The sequence below is a fragment of the Saimiri boliviensis genome, chromosome 1 (assembly GCF_048565385.1).
Source record: "Saimiri boliviensis isolate mSaiBol1 chromosome 1, mSaiBol1.pri, whole genome shotgun sequence".
NCBI classification, from domain to species: Eukaryota; Metazoa; Chordata; class Mammalia; order Primates; family Cebidae; genus Saimiri; species Saimiri boliviensis.
Genome location: NC_133449.1, coordinates 268,511,808 through 268,527,981, shown reverse-complemented (window position 1 = coordinate 268,527,981; position 16,174 = coordinate 268,511,808). Strand labels below are relative to the sequence as shown.

General features: G+C 40.1%; 1 protein-coding gene across 3 annotated transcripts in view; it reads right to left on the bottom strand.

Annotated features, from left to right (window-relative positions):
• Nucleotides 1–16,174, bottom strand: part of ADAMTS12 (ADAM metallopeptidase with thrombospondin type 1 motif 12) — a 364,104-nt gene that overhangs the window by 69,025 nt on the left and 278,905 nt on the right. For all 3 annotated transcript variants that reach the window (XM_074386716.1, XM_003936214.4, XM_074386709.1), the window contains exons 14-16: nt 15,547–15,667; nt 7,835–8,079; nt 5,943–6,081 (exon numbers count right to left, since the gene is read on the bottom strand). In XM_074386716.1, coding sequence (XP_074242817.1) covers nt 5,943–6,081; nt 7,835–8,079; nt 15,547–15,667 — 505 coding nt within the window. The remainder of the gene's footprint in view (nt 1–5,942; nt 6,082–7,834; nt 8,080–15,546; nt 15,668–16,174) is intronic.

Here is a 16,174-nt window from a genome sequence, read left to right as displayed (position 1 = left end):
CATCTCGTCATCTGATTCCTTTGTAACATTCTTTATAAGCCGGTAAATAGCACTGTGCCATACCTGGGAAGGGGGAAAGACACACAGAAGCATCAAGCATAGAGCCTGTCATCCAGGAGTTTACCGTCTGGCAAAGGAGATAAGACGTGCACACAAATACCGTAAATTAAAATTACGAGTTGGCAGATAATCAGAGGCAGATGAAGATGGAGTTCAATCATTTTAACAGTGAAATTCTGTGCTTTAGAAACCAAGTTTAGAATATTTTAATGACTACAATTCCTAAAAAGTTGGGTCTTTTTACAGATGTGCTTACAAAACTAGATGGAAAAAGGAAAACAAAATAAAATCATCACTTAATCACACTTAGAGTTCTCTCAGATAGGACACAGTGAGTTTGTTATTTGAGATGCAGTTCCCTTGACTCTCTGATAGTGGTAAAGCATCACACAGCTGCCCCAGAGAAGCCACAACGAGCAACATCTTTTTACACGCAAGTGCAGAAACAAGAGGAAAGAAAACCAGTTCCACTCACAGGTACAAACAAAGAAAAGCACCCTCCCAAGGAGCCCACATTATAAGTGACCATGGAGAGCATCCCTCTGCCAGAAAGGCAGGTGAGTTCCTAGCTTAGTCCTGGACCTCCTATTTAATGCAGCACAGTGGTGATGTTTGACAAACTCTGGCTGTGGTGACACGTCTGGGATCTCCTGGAGGAAATCCAACTGAAAAGCAGCCAAGGGAAACAACAAGCTAGAAACAGATGTTCCAGCTACTAAGATGCGCACACATTTAACCTGAATTACATGTAGTTGGGGCGGATGAGAGGATTCATTTCTAAGTACTGTCTACAGATTTCACCTCTTTCCCCATATAGATATTGTCAAGTGCAGTCATAGCCATCCACATTAGTTCTGTCAAATTCTCAGCAATTTCTTTAAAATATTAAAACAGTAACAGCTTTAAAAGTACCAACAAGGAGGGGGTGTCGTATTTAATAAACGTGGTTGGAATAGTTGATTATTCCTAAGGAAACTGGATTCCTACTTTATACCTCATACAAAAATAAATTTAGGTGGGTTAAACTCTCTATGTGAAATTCGAAATTTTAAAACTTTTAGAAGAAAATATGGGATCATATCTATATATGGGATAGAAAAGTATTTTAGTTAAGACACCAAAAGCACAAACTTTAAAAGGAAAACAGACAAAATTCATTATATTAAAAATTTAACTTTTCTTTTTTGAGACAGGTTCTCATTCTATTGCCCGGGCTGGAGTGCAGTGGCAGGGTCTAGCCTAAACCTCCTGGGCACAAGTAACCCTCCTGCCATAGCCCCCACAATAGCTGGGACTACAGGCGCCCACCCCTACCACCATGCCTGGCTAAGTTTTGTATTTTTTGTAGAGACAGAGTTTCACCGTGTTGACCAGGCTGGTCTCAAAATCCTGGGCACAAGTGATTTCCTGCCTCCCAAATTGGTGTAATATTTCTACTTAATATGAGTTCTGCTTAATGTAAATAAGTCATTAACATATTTTTTTTCTTTTTTTTTTGAGATAGAGTTTTGCTCTTGTTGCGCAGCCTCGAGTGTAATGGCGCAATCTCAGTTTACTACTTCTGCCTCTTGGGTTCAAGTGATTCTCCTGCCTCATCCTCCTGAGTAGCTGGGATTATAGGTATGCACCACCATGCCCAGTTAATTTTTTTTGTATTTTTAGTACAGATGGGGTTTCTCCATGTTGGTCAGGCTGGTCTTGAACTCCCAACCTCAGGGGATCCAGCTGCCTCAGCCTCCCAAAGTGCTGGGATTACATATGTGAGAAAGACAAGCCAAAGACTAGAACAGGGACTTGCAACATTTTTGGTTCATAGTGCCCTTTGTGTTTTGATAATTTTTCATGGTGCCTCTAGGCAAAATAAAACATTGAACAGTTCCATTCATTAAATAATTAGGTACCAACTTAATAAAAATTTGTGGTCCAACAACTTAGTAGCCATCTGAAAAAAATAATACACATAAATTGAAAAACAAAGTAGTATTTTTGTTTCATTTTAAATTAAGTTACACTCATGAGATGCCTGTATCTATTAGATACTGTACAACTTTTCAAATCTTGGAATGAGACTAGATACCACATTTCCAGTTTCACATTGATTTTCAGGTGGTACTTGATTTTTTAATCACAGCAACCACTGAAAAGCCAGTTTCACAAACATAGAATGTCATTAAAAAGAATGTAGTGTGACCTAACCTTGAACTACCTCGAGCTAGCAGTAGACATATGGTCCAAGAAATGTTAACTCTTACTGTGCTTCCCTTTAACATTTTGTTTTTTCCCTGAAAAATATAAAATATTCAGTGTCACCCTATGAGTTCATGGGTTTATTCCCTCAATATGCACAGACTATATGACCCAGGAATTTTACTTTTAGGTATACAAATTAAAGAAGCCCAAGTATTGAAGTAATAAGGAATAAGATATTCATTACAGAATTGCAGAAAGATTTATAGTTGCAAAATAGTAGAATGTATAAATAAATCATGATATATTAATGTAATAGAATAGTACACAACCCTTAAGATAAACGTACGAGAGGCTGGGCATGGTGGCTCACGTTTGTAATTCCAGCACTTTGGGAGGCTGAGGTGGGCGGAGGACTTAAGGTCAGGAGTTTGAGACCAGCCTGGCCAACATGGTGAAACTCTATCTCTACCAAAAATACAAAAATTAGCTGGGTGTGATGGTACATGCCTGTAATCTCAGCTACTTTGGAGGCTGAGGCAAGAGATCACTTGAACCCGGAGGCAGAGGTTTCAGTAAGCTGAGATCATGCCATTGTGCTCCAGCCTGGGTGACAGAAAAAAAAGAAGTACTAGAGCTACTTTAATCAATGTGGATTTACCACAAAAGCAAAATGTTGAGGAAAAAAAAGACAAAGAATGATATAATGCATATGATACTATATGTAGAAAGATTAAATGCCTGAGAAACAATTCTATATAATGTGTATGGCTATACATATTTAACCACATACATGGTAAAAGTATTTAACCACCTGCATGAGAATAATAAGCACTGGTTTCATAACCCTAGTTAACTCTGGGAAAAAAGTGAAGAAAGTGGAGATGGGCTTTTTTTTTTTTGTCTTTAAAAGTAAAGACTGAAACAAACAACAAAATGGTAAGAGCAATAGAGCTGAGTGGTTAATATAAAGGAATTTGTTACTACATTCTCTATTTTGTTAGTATGTTTGAAATGTTTCTCAGTAAAACTAAAATAACACAGCAATTAAAAAATGATTGCTACTACCTATTTGTAACCTACTCACTATGGAAATAAATTTGGTAGTAAGTTAATATTATCTGATAATTTGGTGTAAGTGAATTATAATATTTATTTTCTTTTAATCTAGAAATTTCACGTAGAAATTGAAACTAAGGAGACCATTTTTTACATGAGTCCTCAAATGCTCATCAGAAGAACAGCAATAAGGAATCATAATAGTACCCTATTGTGATAAGCGAAAATATATGTGTACATATACAACGTGCATAAATGCATCCATATGCACACAACTATATACATCTATGATTAGAAAAAAATGCTTTGAAAGGAAAGCAAAGTAGCAAAAGTACATGTGTTGGGGGTGACAGTTTTTCATGTTTCAGTAACGTGTTTAACTTTCTTTTACAGTGTTGAAAGTTTTAGCTTAAATAGAATAAAAATCCATCACTGAATTATTCAGTGTTTCAGGAAGCCTTCCAATGTTATATTTAGCAATGGTGTGTCCTGTGTGAATAATAGCATTTCATCATTTATGTTTAAGAGTCTTGCTGTCTTTCTCCTTTGCCAGAGTAAGATTCACCCTTACTCAAACAAACAGTGTGGCTGAAGTTCAGGTGGGCATGTGAGCATTGTGATCTTTCCCAGTAAGTCTTGGTAATCAGAGTGACATTTACCCAGGTAGGCGGAAGTGCTGCTGAAGGCTTAGGCTGTAACAAAGCCAAATGTCTGATTCACATCTGGTAAGAATGTCCAATTTCCTAGCTGACTTCAGATGTCTTTTTGTGATTACTGCACAGGTCATCCACTTATCTCTTGATACCTGCTGCTCTGAAATATTGTGCGTGTGAAGCAAAGGGTCCGTTCTATCTTGAAACAGAAGAGAGTAGAGGATGTTCTCTTGTTTCTTTCAGGAGTCCCTGTCAGCAGGATTGGCTGTTTCATTCTATGGTGTCTTGGGACAAATGACTTAGAGTTAAACTTGTACTTCATAGAAAGATGAGAACACAGGGGATGACAAATCAACAAAATATTTATGACTATAGTCACAATGACTTCATTTTCCTCCCATTGCTCCTCAGGGGAAGTTTTTCTCACCCGGTTATTTTCTGCTTAAATTGCCTTTGCCCAGCCCCGCACTCTGGGCAGTGGTGGGCAGTACGTTTGGAAATACTAGAGGGAGTGGTAGGAATGGCAGGACTGACTCTCCTATCAGCACCACTCATGGCTGCTGCCACAGACTGCACCTTTGACCTTGACAGATTTTCAGGGGGTTAGTTAACATTGTTAAATTGCCACACAAGTTAGAATGAACATTTTATTCTTATGAATTCTAAAAGCTAACCTTGGTTTTCTATGCTGAAATGGGGAAAGAAAGAAGTTGATAATACAAAAATTGTTCATAAGGTTGATGGTGCACAACTCTTGGGGGTGGGAAAGCCAGAGAGCCGGTGACGCAGAGACCCGGAGTGTGAGAGGGAAGCCTGCTGTGGAATGGACCATGGTCTTCTGGTTCATTCACTGCTTCACTTTTCTTCCCTTTTACTGTGTCACCAATTCTGGCACATCACTCCGTAGCTGCTCTAGTTTTGCAGGTTGCAGTTACAGGCTAGAGGCAGGAAGTTCCAGAACAGACTTAGACATGACCCAAAGGAGAGAGAGAGGTGGAGGCCCCCTAAGTGAGTGATACAGCCTCAAGTATTCAACAGGTCCTGACCCCTGCCTTCACAGGCTTTGGGAAAGTTCATCCGGCACTGCAGTAGAGAGATTCCATGCTCCTCAAATGTCCACGTGCCCCTCCATGATTGTTAGCCTCTCTTTGCAGTTAGATGGTGCCCATGTGACTAAGACCAACCAATGAGATGTGCGTGGAAGTGACTAGCAGCATTTCCCGGCCAAGGCTATCAACAGAGCCAGGCTGCTTCTTTTATCTCTTTCTTTCCTTATGGGGCAATTGGAAGTCATGTGTTTTGGATGTCTTACATAGGAAACGAATCAGAGCCTTCCAACCTGCTTCAGACATACAGTGAGTTAACAATCAACCTGCATTGGTTGAATTACTAAGATTTCAATTTTTTTGTTCTTGTGCAGAACTTGCCCCATCCTGACTAATACTTGGCAGCAAGTGAACTTCTCTAGTGCTTGATTTTGTGAGAGAAAGCTACTCCCCGGCTATATGTATAAAAATGGAAAAATAGGAGATGGAGTAAGAACACTGGGTTGGGAATCAGAAGAGCTAGTTATGGTTTGAATTTGACCATGATTTATGGTACATGTTTGAGCAGTTGTTCCGCTTTTGTGTCCTCAGGTCCTCAACCAGAGACACAGTTGTTGTTAATGCTTTTTGTTTGACACGTAACAAAACCTCTTACTGGCCTTTTATAAAACAGATAAAAACTTTGATAAAAGTTTGGTAAAACCAAACTTTTATCAAAGTTTTTATCTGCTCTATAAAAGGCCAGTATATAGAGCTGATAAAAGAAAAGCTGCCTCTCTTCAAACCAGGCCCCTGCATACTCCCTGTCCACAGAGGCCCCTGGCCATCTCGGTGGATCTGCACAAGCACAAAGCACAAAGCAAATCAGTGGGTTAATCGCCTCTGCAGCCGGCTCTGAGGCTGGCGTGGCTTCATAATGAGAGCAGCTGTTTCTCACCCGCCCCGCAGGTCACACTGCACTCTGTCCAGCGGCCGTACTGCCAGAAGTACATCTGCTGCTCAACATCATTGTCAAGGCCATCTTTCTGGATTGTGTACTCATACTTGATGCCAGGGTTAGTCACCTGGAATAGGAGCTAAAAGGCAAGAGAGGGGTCATGTCAAACTGTCATGACTTTATACCATAAGCTAGTCATGTAAAAAGACCATACAATGTCAGTCATCTAAAATTGGTTACGGGAGCATCCACTGGAACAAATGCCATTGAAGAGATCTCTGCCTATGTCTATGCCTATGTCTATACCTGTGTCTGTGTCTACATTCATATCTATATACCTGCCTCTACCTCTATAGCTATATATTCTCCATTCAATTATTTGTTAGCTGGATTCCCATGGGATTTTCAGTTCTCATAATTGGGGAGATGAAATCATATGGGAAGTACTCTGTGGAAATGGCAACAAGTGTCCTTTCCAACAACAGGCTGACAGGTCACTTTGTGCCCTTATGTACTTCCCAGCTTTGTGAATATAGGTAAGTGCTATAGTTTGCCCATATACAAAGTGAGGGTAATAAATAGTGCCTATTTGTAGGATTCTCGTGAGGTTAAATGAGTAAACACATGTAATGTGGTTAGAAAAGTGTCTGACGTGGAGTGAGCACTCAGCAAATGTTAAATAGTAAGCAATATGTACCAGTCATACACTAGTTAAACCAGTTCACAAAACACAGGATACATGACCTTGTCCCCATTGCTGACTCGTAAAGAGTGCTTTTGAGCTGATTTCTATTTTACTGTGAACAGGCACCATCTGCCTGTTTGGTATATCTTTATTCTGTGAAGAAACACTGAACACCTGCTTATTAAAAATAATAACTTGTTCACAAAGAATAAAGATGTGGGTCAGAGTCTGCTCTGGGCTCTCAGCTCTGAAATGCTGTGAGTCCCCTGATGTCCCACTCTGATTCCCACTTTCACACTCTTTGTTTCTGTTTCTTAATTCCATTGGCACTGACTGGTTTGGGGTCTCCATGACTGAGCTGGTCTCGGCAAGTACCTTTAACAAATAGTAGTTCTGAGATAAAAATGGTCATGGGCTTTAGCTTAGGTATGCTGCTCTTGGGATCTTCCCCTTACTTCCCTCTCGTGCAGGCAATCTACTTATCAAATGTTGAAACTGAATTCACCTTAAACAGAGGCACTGGATTGGTTGCTCCCTGGGACTGGGGATTCTCATGTGTAAATCCTTGCCTGTGTCAGAAGCAAAGTCTCCTGACATTCATGGATCACAGCTGCCATGCTTGACCTTCGGCTTCTGTGAGTGCTCTGATATCCAGCTCAGAAAGGATGTCTCTCTAACTTTAGACTGTGGCTGGATCTAACTCCTTGGCCATCTGTCATCCTCAACCTGCCTTGCCACTATCGGTATAATCATTCCTCTCTTTTCCTCCAGTTCTGTGCCCAATGTTAAAGACTAACTTCTTGTGCCTTTGAAGAGCACATACTGTATTCTAATTCCTCCTTCCAGCAAGAATTTCACAAAGCCAAATGCTTTGCCTGAGGACAACATACAGTGACATGTCAGTGTATCTCCACTGCTGGAAAGCTACTTAGAAACCCATGCCACAGTGACAATAGACTTGAGGAACTCAAACCTCCCAGTGGGTGGTTTTAGAGCACCTTGCATTTTGTTATGGGGGTTTCAGTAATATCTAGGCAATAAAGGATTAACAACACAAACTTACAATATCTCATTCCCCTCCCTGCTACTTGCTAAAAGAAGTTTTTAAAAGATTCTTTCTTAAGGTCCCCTAGCAAATACCTTGGGGAAAAATGAGAAAGATTCTAACTAGCACGCATGTCAGCAGTTTCCCTCCTTTCTGCATTACCTGGATCCACACAGACTCATTGGTGGGACCTGTGGCCATCAGCTTTTCCAGGTCTCCTTTCCTGTCATACTGAAAGACGGTCCCTGCCAGCTTGTAGTTCCCGTTCCACTGGATAGCAAACCCTCCATTGAGGTAATATTTTTCAGGGTCTTCACTCCTGATGGCCAGGAAGTTTCCAGCTCCCTCAATTTCCACCACTCTTATGTCCCTTGCTCCTTTTGGAATGAGCCCAATGTCAACATAACCTTAGGAGAGAAGACACAATCATTAAAGAGGCACGCCAGCTTCTCAGCTGAATGCAAACGATTTCTGACCCATTGTTCATCCTCTTCCCAGCCTCCCCATCATTTGGTGACCTTGTTGGGTGGCCACTGGGATTGGAAGAAGCACTAATTATGGGGAATTTTAGAGAACTTGGACAGGAACAGAATTCTCAGGAGTTTTATGACTCAATACGTGCCCAGTTTTGTAAGGAATGTGAAATAAGTGCAGATTGAACTCTGAAGCTTTTGTGGTTAATCTAGCATTTATTTTTCTGTGATTTTATGTCGATAGTTCAAAACCTTAAAGCTCCTAGCTAGCCTCCTGCTAGTATTTCTGCCTCCCATTTATTGCTTCTATTAAATTGTACTTTCTAAACATTGCATTGGATACATACTTTTCCTCTCCCTGCCTTGCCAGCAGGTTAAAGACTGACTCTAGGAAGTAAAGTAATCCTAGCTTCCATTCATTAAGAAAATTCTGGAGAGAATCTCTGCTTGTTTGCCACCTGGCTGTCTTGAATATAGCCTGTGATGAGGAACTGAACTCTGAGCACAGCCTTTTATATTGTTGGACAATCCTCTTCATTAGAAAGTTTTCTTTCTCATTTTTTCTTTTACGTATTGCTGAAATAGAAATTTATAATTTATTCTCATGTGTTCTAATTCAGTCTTCTCAAAAAGTGTATGTTGACATTTATTTGAAGATAACAGTCAGCTCTAGCCACAGTCTTATTCTTGTTTAATGGTTGTTATGGTAAGAGGCATACTAGTGAAAAAAGGAATGGACACTTCAGTGGTTGCTAGTGTTTGCCAGGCTCTATGCTAAACATTTAATGCATTCATCTTATTTATGCTTCTTGAGAACCATTATCTCATAAAATGGAAAGAGCATGGACTTGCAGGATGGCATTGTGGAAGGAGTACTGGGGCAATGGAAGTTGAAAGACTTGCATTTTAGTCTCTGCATTTCTAAAAATCAGCTCTGTGCTTCCATTGATTCATCTAACTTCTTTGAATCTCATTGCACAGAAGGGGATTGAATGATGATGTCTGAGGTCCCTCTCAGCTCTAATGGTCAATGATTTTCCTCTTTTGTAAGCTAACCATTCTTTGTTCCTTCAACTTTTTTTTAAAATATAAAATACAGTTTTAAGATGCTGATGATATTGGTCATTTTTTCACTGGATACACCCAAGGTGCTTCATCTTCTTCTGGCGCTAAAGAAGTATGGGGTCTTGGAGGTCAAATCCTGCCCTGTCCAGTAAGAATAATTTGCTTTGAAACTGGATACATATCACAACCTCAGCCTCAGTTTTCAAATTGTCAGCTCTCATCCAGAGGAACCAAAATGTGATTTGCATGGTATTTAATTAAGTTCCATTTGGCTCTCACACACTTGCCTAGAACAGCTGATTAAAACCAGTAATGTAAACCACCTCCAGGAAGATATCGATCACGTGTAATTGAGACTAATGTTTTTTTAAAGTAAGTGCCCTCTGAGTATTGCTATCTGCAGACATTTTCTTACTTAGGATGTTGCATGCCTTCTCATAGCAGAACTCATGCAGGAAAATCAACTGGTATGAAATACTGTGTCTACCACCTTGTTCCTTTCTTAAAAAAAAATAACCTAAACAGAGAAAAACAATAAACAACAGAGTTTGCTTTTTATTCTTCCACTTAAGAGAGAAAATCCAAAATTAGAAATATTTATTATGGGTAGATTGAAAGAGTCATACTCAATTTAAAACAAAAGCTCTCAGTGAATGTAAGCACTGCTTCTCAATAGTTTGTAGATAAAAGACAGATTTGTAAGAATTGTTGCAAAGTACAAGCAATCCTTGAATAACACAGGGGTCAGGACGCCAAGCCCCTATGCAAGTAAAAAAAAAAAATCCTGTGTGTAATTTTTGACTATACCCAAACTTATCTACTAATAGCCTACTGTTGGTCAGAAACCCTACCAATAACACAAACAGTCCACTGATACATAATATTTGTGTTATATGCATTATATGTTGTAGCCTTATGATAAAGTAAGCTAGAAAAAAAATGTTAAGGAATTCATAATGAAAATGTATTTGGCATTCATTAAGCAGAAGTGGATGATCATAAAGACCTTTATTCTTGTTGTCTTCATGTTGAGTATGCTGAGGAGGAAAACAAAGAGGAGGGGTTGATTTTTCTCTCAGGTAGCAGAGGTGGAGGAGGTGGAGCTGGAGGAAGAGAGGTAGACACACTCTGAAACTTTGCAGAAATTCATTGTAATTTGTCTGACATTTTGCTTTTTCATTTCTCTAAAAGTATTATATATGGTACCAATCCTTCTTCCACCATTTGCTTTAGTTTCAGTGCCTGTATTGTAGAAGAGTCTATGTCATAAAATAAATTGAAAGCAGTCTTCAGTAATCAGAACCCTTCTGCTAGACTGTCCAATGTCTGTTTTCCAGCACTGTTTCTTCTCCATCTTGTTTCCAGGACCATCATCTGGTCCTGGTTTGGAAGAACACTTTCATCAGCTCATCTTCTGTTAATTCCCCTGGTGTCTAACAACTGTCGAATTTCTCCAAAACCCATATCCTGAAACTCTTCACCCCCACATTTTTCACATATTCACAACCTCTTTCACAATTTCCTTGGTTGTCTCTGTCATAAGTCCTGTGCACAACGTTGGGACACAGTTTTCTCCAGCAGAAATTGGGCTTGAGGCTTTCTTGGTGTTTTCTATGACAATAGCATCTTCAATGTTGTAATCCTTCCAGACTTTTATGATGTTTTCTATCAGAGTTCTCTTTCACAATGTTGACACTCCTTTCCATAGAGTATTGTGTGTAATGAGCCTAAAAGATCCCTATGACCCTCTGATCTAGAGGCTGAGTTACAGACATTATGTTTAGGGACAAGTAGACCACTTTGATTCCTTTGGTGTTGAACTCATGGAGTTCTTGGTGGCCAGGGGCATTGTTCAATATCAAAAGAACTTCAAAAGGCAGTCCCTTACTGGCAAGGTACTTTCTGATTTCACGGACAAAGCATCAGAGCATCCAATTTGGAAGAAGTCCAGGCCTTCTCCTTGTACAACTGAAAGGCTAGCAGCTTGTGTTTATCTTTTCCCTTCAAGGCTGTTAGGTTAGCTCCTTTATAGATCAGGGTAGTCTGATCATGAACCTGACTGCATTTGCACAAAACCATAGAGGAAGCCTATTCCTCCCTGCCTTAAATCCTGGTATTCGTTTATCTTCTTTAATAATAAATGTTCTTTTTACCATTTTTTTCCCCATAATAGGACACTTTCATCCACATTAAAAATCTGTTTGGCAGATACCCTTTCTCTTCATCGATTTTCTTAATGGCATCTGGAGACTCATCTGCTGCCTCTTGCAGAGACTGCTTCTCCTGTTATCTTGACATTTTTAAAAGCAAACTTCTTTCAAAAATTATCAAATCAAATACTTTGCAGGTATTAACTTCTCCAGCTTTAGGTCCCTCTCCTTCCTTTTGCTTTGAGTTGTCATATAATGACTTTGCTTTATGTTGAATCATATCAGAGTCTATAGATATGTTATGCCTTTCTGTATCAGTTCTGCACCCACGTGAAATCTGTATGAAAGATAAGTTTCATGAAAAGTGCAAGGCTTTTGTACCTGCTGGCATAGCTGTAGTGATGACTTTACAAATTTCCTTTTCTTTTTTTAATAATGATACTTACAATAGATTCATTTATCTTGAAACAGCAGACAGCTATAGCTGCAGGCCTCAATCTGTAGTACATATCAAGCAATTCAACTTTTTCCTATAATGTCATGACTTTTCTCTGCTTCTTAGCATTTCCAGCATTGCTAGTGGCACTTTGTGTGAATCCCATGGTGTTACTTATGGTTTATGGTATTGCACTAAACACAATGACAAATATTCAAGATCACTTTTTACTGTGATATGTAATTTACTGGACAAATGAACTACTCACATGGAGATGATTAGCATTACACAGGGTATTAAGCATATATTTGCAACACTTGAGCTCACCACAATAGCAATAGGAGGTGGCTCTGAAATTATTACAGTAGTACAGTATTAACAGTCACTTTTATGCAGTTCTGACTTAATACTGCATCTCTGATTTGTTTACATTTCTCTCAATTTCAAATCATGCCATGTATAGTCTGTAGGTGTTTGTGTGCATACATTTTAATACATTTTAACATTTTATAATACATTTGTGGATATATTGTGGTAGTAAACGATAAAAGAGACTAGTATCTACATATATTTTATGCATTCATGACATAACTTTTTCTTAATTTTTCTGATATGTCTAGGCTACACAGTTCATCTGTGAATTTTCTCAAATTGTCACAAATCTCCAAAAGTTTTTTCAATATATTTATTGAAAAACATCTTCATACTAAGTGGACTCATTCAGTTTGACCCCATGTTGTTCAAGGGTCAACTGTATTAAGAATGATGAGCACATTTGTTCAGCAAATCAATTTTCTTGCATCTTCCCCAGTGTAAGCATTAGCCACCTGCACCAATATTAGGGGAAGTGGAGAAACATAATTCTGACCTCAAGAAAGACGTCTCTGGGTCCAAGGAGACCACCTGGAGAAACTATCTCATCACTATCTCAATCTTGAACACCTTGAACTAAAAGAATACTCAGGATGCCTGTAATCCCAGCACTTTGGGAGGCTGAGGTGGTAGATCATGAGGTCAGGAGTTCGAGACCAGCTTGGCCAACATGGTGAAGCCTCGTCTCTACTAAAAGAAATACAAAAATTAGCCAGGCATTGTGGCACGCACCTGTAGTCCCAGCTACTAGAGAGGCTGAGGCAGGAGATTTGCTTGAACCGGGGAGGCAGAGGTTGTAGTGAGCCGAGATTATGCCACTGTACTCCAGCCTGGGAGACAGAGCAAGACTCTGTCTTGACAACAACAAGAAAGAATATTCAGGATGTTTGAGGATGGGGCAAAAAAAAAAAAAAAAAAAAAGGGCTCTCATTTCTGAGACAATGTGATAAGATACATCACACATTGTTGGTGCTAACACACATCTTATCCAACTGTTCTTTGTGGTCTACAAAAATGGACTTTACTCACTATCACATTTGGTCTCCAGTCTTTGACATTTCTAATAAAAATGTGCTCATAAAGAGGTTATACCATTAACCCTGGGTGATTTATCTACAATGACCAGCTTGTCTTTTTAAAGGTTTATGCTGTTCGTTTGAGACAATGCTCACTGCAGGCCAATATCTCACAATTTATGTGTGGAGGCTCCTGGGAAAGGCTGGTCCATGTATGTTCTCAGGCTTGAGAGCAGTGACACAGAGATGTCTGGTCCAGATGCAAACCAGTGTTTGACAGGCTCACAAACCACAGAGTGAGGAAGAAATATATAAAAATAACAGTACCTGGTAGATGTTTTGAGAGGCTGAACTGCCTTGCCTTAGATTTAGACTCAGTCTCAGTTATCTCAAAAGAGGGTGGTGAGGAAATTGGAACCTTGTAACACACTGTGAGCAATCATAGCCCTCCTGTTAGAAGCCGGTGGAAAGGAATTGTCCAGGAGGGACATGGGAGAAAGGGAACTGAAAGCGCAAAGGCACAGGGAGGTGTCCAGTGCTCAGTGGTGGACATGTGGCCAGAGCTCCTGAGATCTTGGAGGCAGGGGTGAAGGTGAGAGGGGAGGAGAAGACTTTTATAACCCATTTTCTCATTCCTAAGAGACCAGGGCAGTGGAAAGAACCCAGAATTAGTGTTGGATTTCCTAAGGGATTAAAAGGTTAAGTGGAACCTTGGGACAACAAATCTGGTTTTCAATTGAGTTATCTTAATATTATAAAAACAGCACATCAGATGCCAAGATAAAATTAGATAACAAAAATTAAATAAAGCAGGTTGAAATTTTAAGTGTAACTTTTTGTAAGTCAATTAAATAAAGCCACATCTAAATCATGAAATATATTTACAAAACACCTTTGTAAAGGTTATAAAAACATTGGCTATCACGGGGTGTTTAATCATAAGCTTAAGACATACTGGGTTATTATTCACATTCCTAATAAGTAATCCAGAGAATATTTTTAATCCATCATAAAGCTATCGATCAAAGACATGAAATACAATCTTCCAGTGATAATTCTAACGAGCAGGACAAGCATTACATTTCACAATTTAACCTTAGTAATCCAATAGTCAAAGATGAAAAAATAAGGATGGAAATTAAATTTAGATTGTTTGCTATTATGATTACTAGGGAACAACTGAAGGACACACCTGACACTCTCAGGGTCCTACTTAGTAACTGCATCCTGGGTAGGAAGCATATCTAGGAGAGAGATGTTGTTTTTCTAGGATCCAGGAAAACATTTTTACCATCTCTGAAAGTGGTTATCACTTCCTGTCCTGGGCATCTCCCCGTGTAGCACACACTGCCCCTCTCCCCTCAGGCATGACTGCAATAGTGCATGATGGATTCCCTACTGCCAGCATTTCTATGGAATCCAGAGAATTAACAGTCTGATCGCCCAAGAGTAACCTCAACCCAGGACTGGTGGAAAGTGGTGTATATTATCTCAATGTCCTCATCCCTCAGGCGGGAGAGACTCAGAGGTGCAAGCTCTGCCATGGCTCCCATGATACGGTTGACCCTTTCTTAGCTGCCTTCCTTGGGAACTGACTCTTCCTTGGGGTCCACCCTTCCAGGTGGACTCTTCCTGCCCTGAGGAATATCCATAGCCCAAAGCTGTGCAGAGAAGAAACTCTGCAGAAGGTGACTATGGGAGGAGAATAGTAGAGTGTGGGTAAGAAGGGGATGCTAGATGGAGGAGCTGTCTGGAAGGTCATAAGGGAGCAGTGGGTGGGACCCTCTCCCATTTGGGAGCAACTGAGAATAAAAGAGATTTGATGTAACCCTCCCTTGCTTCTCTTTTGACTTTGACTTAAAGATGTACCCCAATTCTTTTCCTTGTCAACCCATTGCTCGCTTCTGTGTCCTCACTACAGAATCTGTCCTTGTGTCTGCAGCCTTCTCAGCTAGCTTCTGATCTCTTCTCTCTCTTAGTTCTTGGTCTGTTCCAATGCCATTGGCTTTAATACCATTGGCTTTAGTGCTGGATCCTCTTGTGATGCCTGTTCCCAGAGGGGATCCTCTCCCTGGGATCACGCTCTTACACCTCTTGCTGTGCACAGCCACAGGCCATTTCAGTTCTCTCTCTCACCGTGATGCATCCTGTATTTTCTCAGCAATCAACTCCTTCCCTAAAACTGCCAAGGAGCACTTACTCCTTTGTGGTAAAGGCTACATTCCATTTTGAATACCTTGTAAGTCACAGGCTTTTTTAAAACAAATAAAAACAAAAACTAGGAATCAATCAAACATTTATCTTGCTCCCCCCGCCCTGCAACTTTTGATCCCATCACTTTAATTATTTATTTGTTTATTACCTGATCCTTCCTTCTGCTTAAACATCTTTCTCACAGTTTGGCAAGAAGAGCCATCTCCCAGGCACACACCGCAGCGATCCTCTGTGGCATTGGAATCGATCTCATAGTCACAGCCAACAATCTGTGGGGAAGAGAGGTGGAGGATAAATGCTGAGGCAGGAGAGGCCACTCTTGCCTGGATCTGTGACTTCTCCTTTGCCCCTTGGTGCTTTATAAGACTGGGCAGGAGGTACCAGAGCACAAGGACAAATGTCTGTTCCTGGTGGCAGCAAGAGGAATATTCAAGCATCCACCAATGGTAGAGGGACTACTTGCTCAGAGGGGAGGGAGGCACACATTGAGTGAGGTCTAATTTCCTGAGTCAGAGGCAGAACTGAGCGAAATCTAAGAAAATGTTCCAAAAATCTAATTATGAAAACATCTTGGAATTGAAGTTGATAGAGCAGCAAGTCTCTTTCAGATGTGTTCTCATCCAGGAAAAGGAGAGCCATGAAGCGTGGGTGTTCTGTAGGAGTGGATACCAAAGAATCATGACACTTAGATTGAAAGTCATGAACCATATCTGCCCTTCGCCTGGACTTTTCTGTTGCTTGCTTTCTTCCATGACCACAAGGGAAAACGATACCAT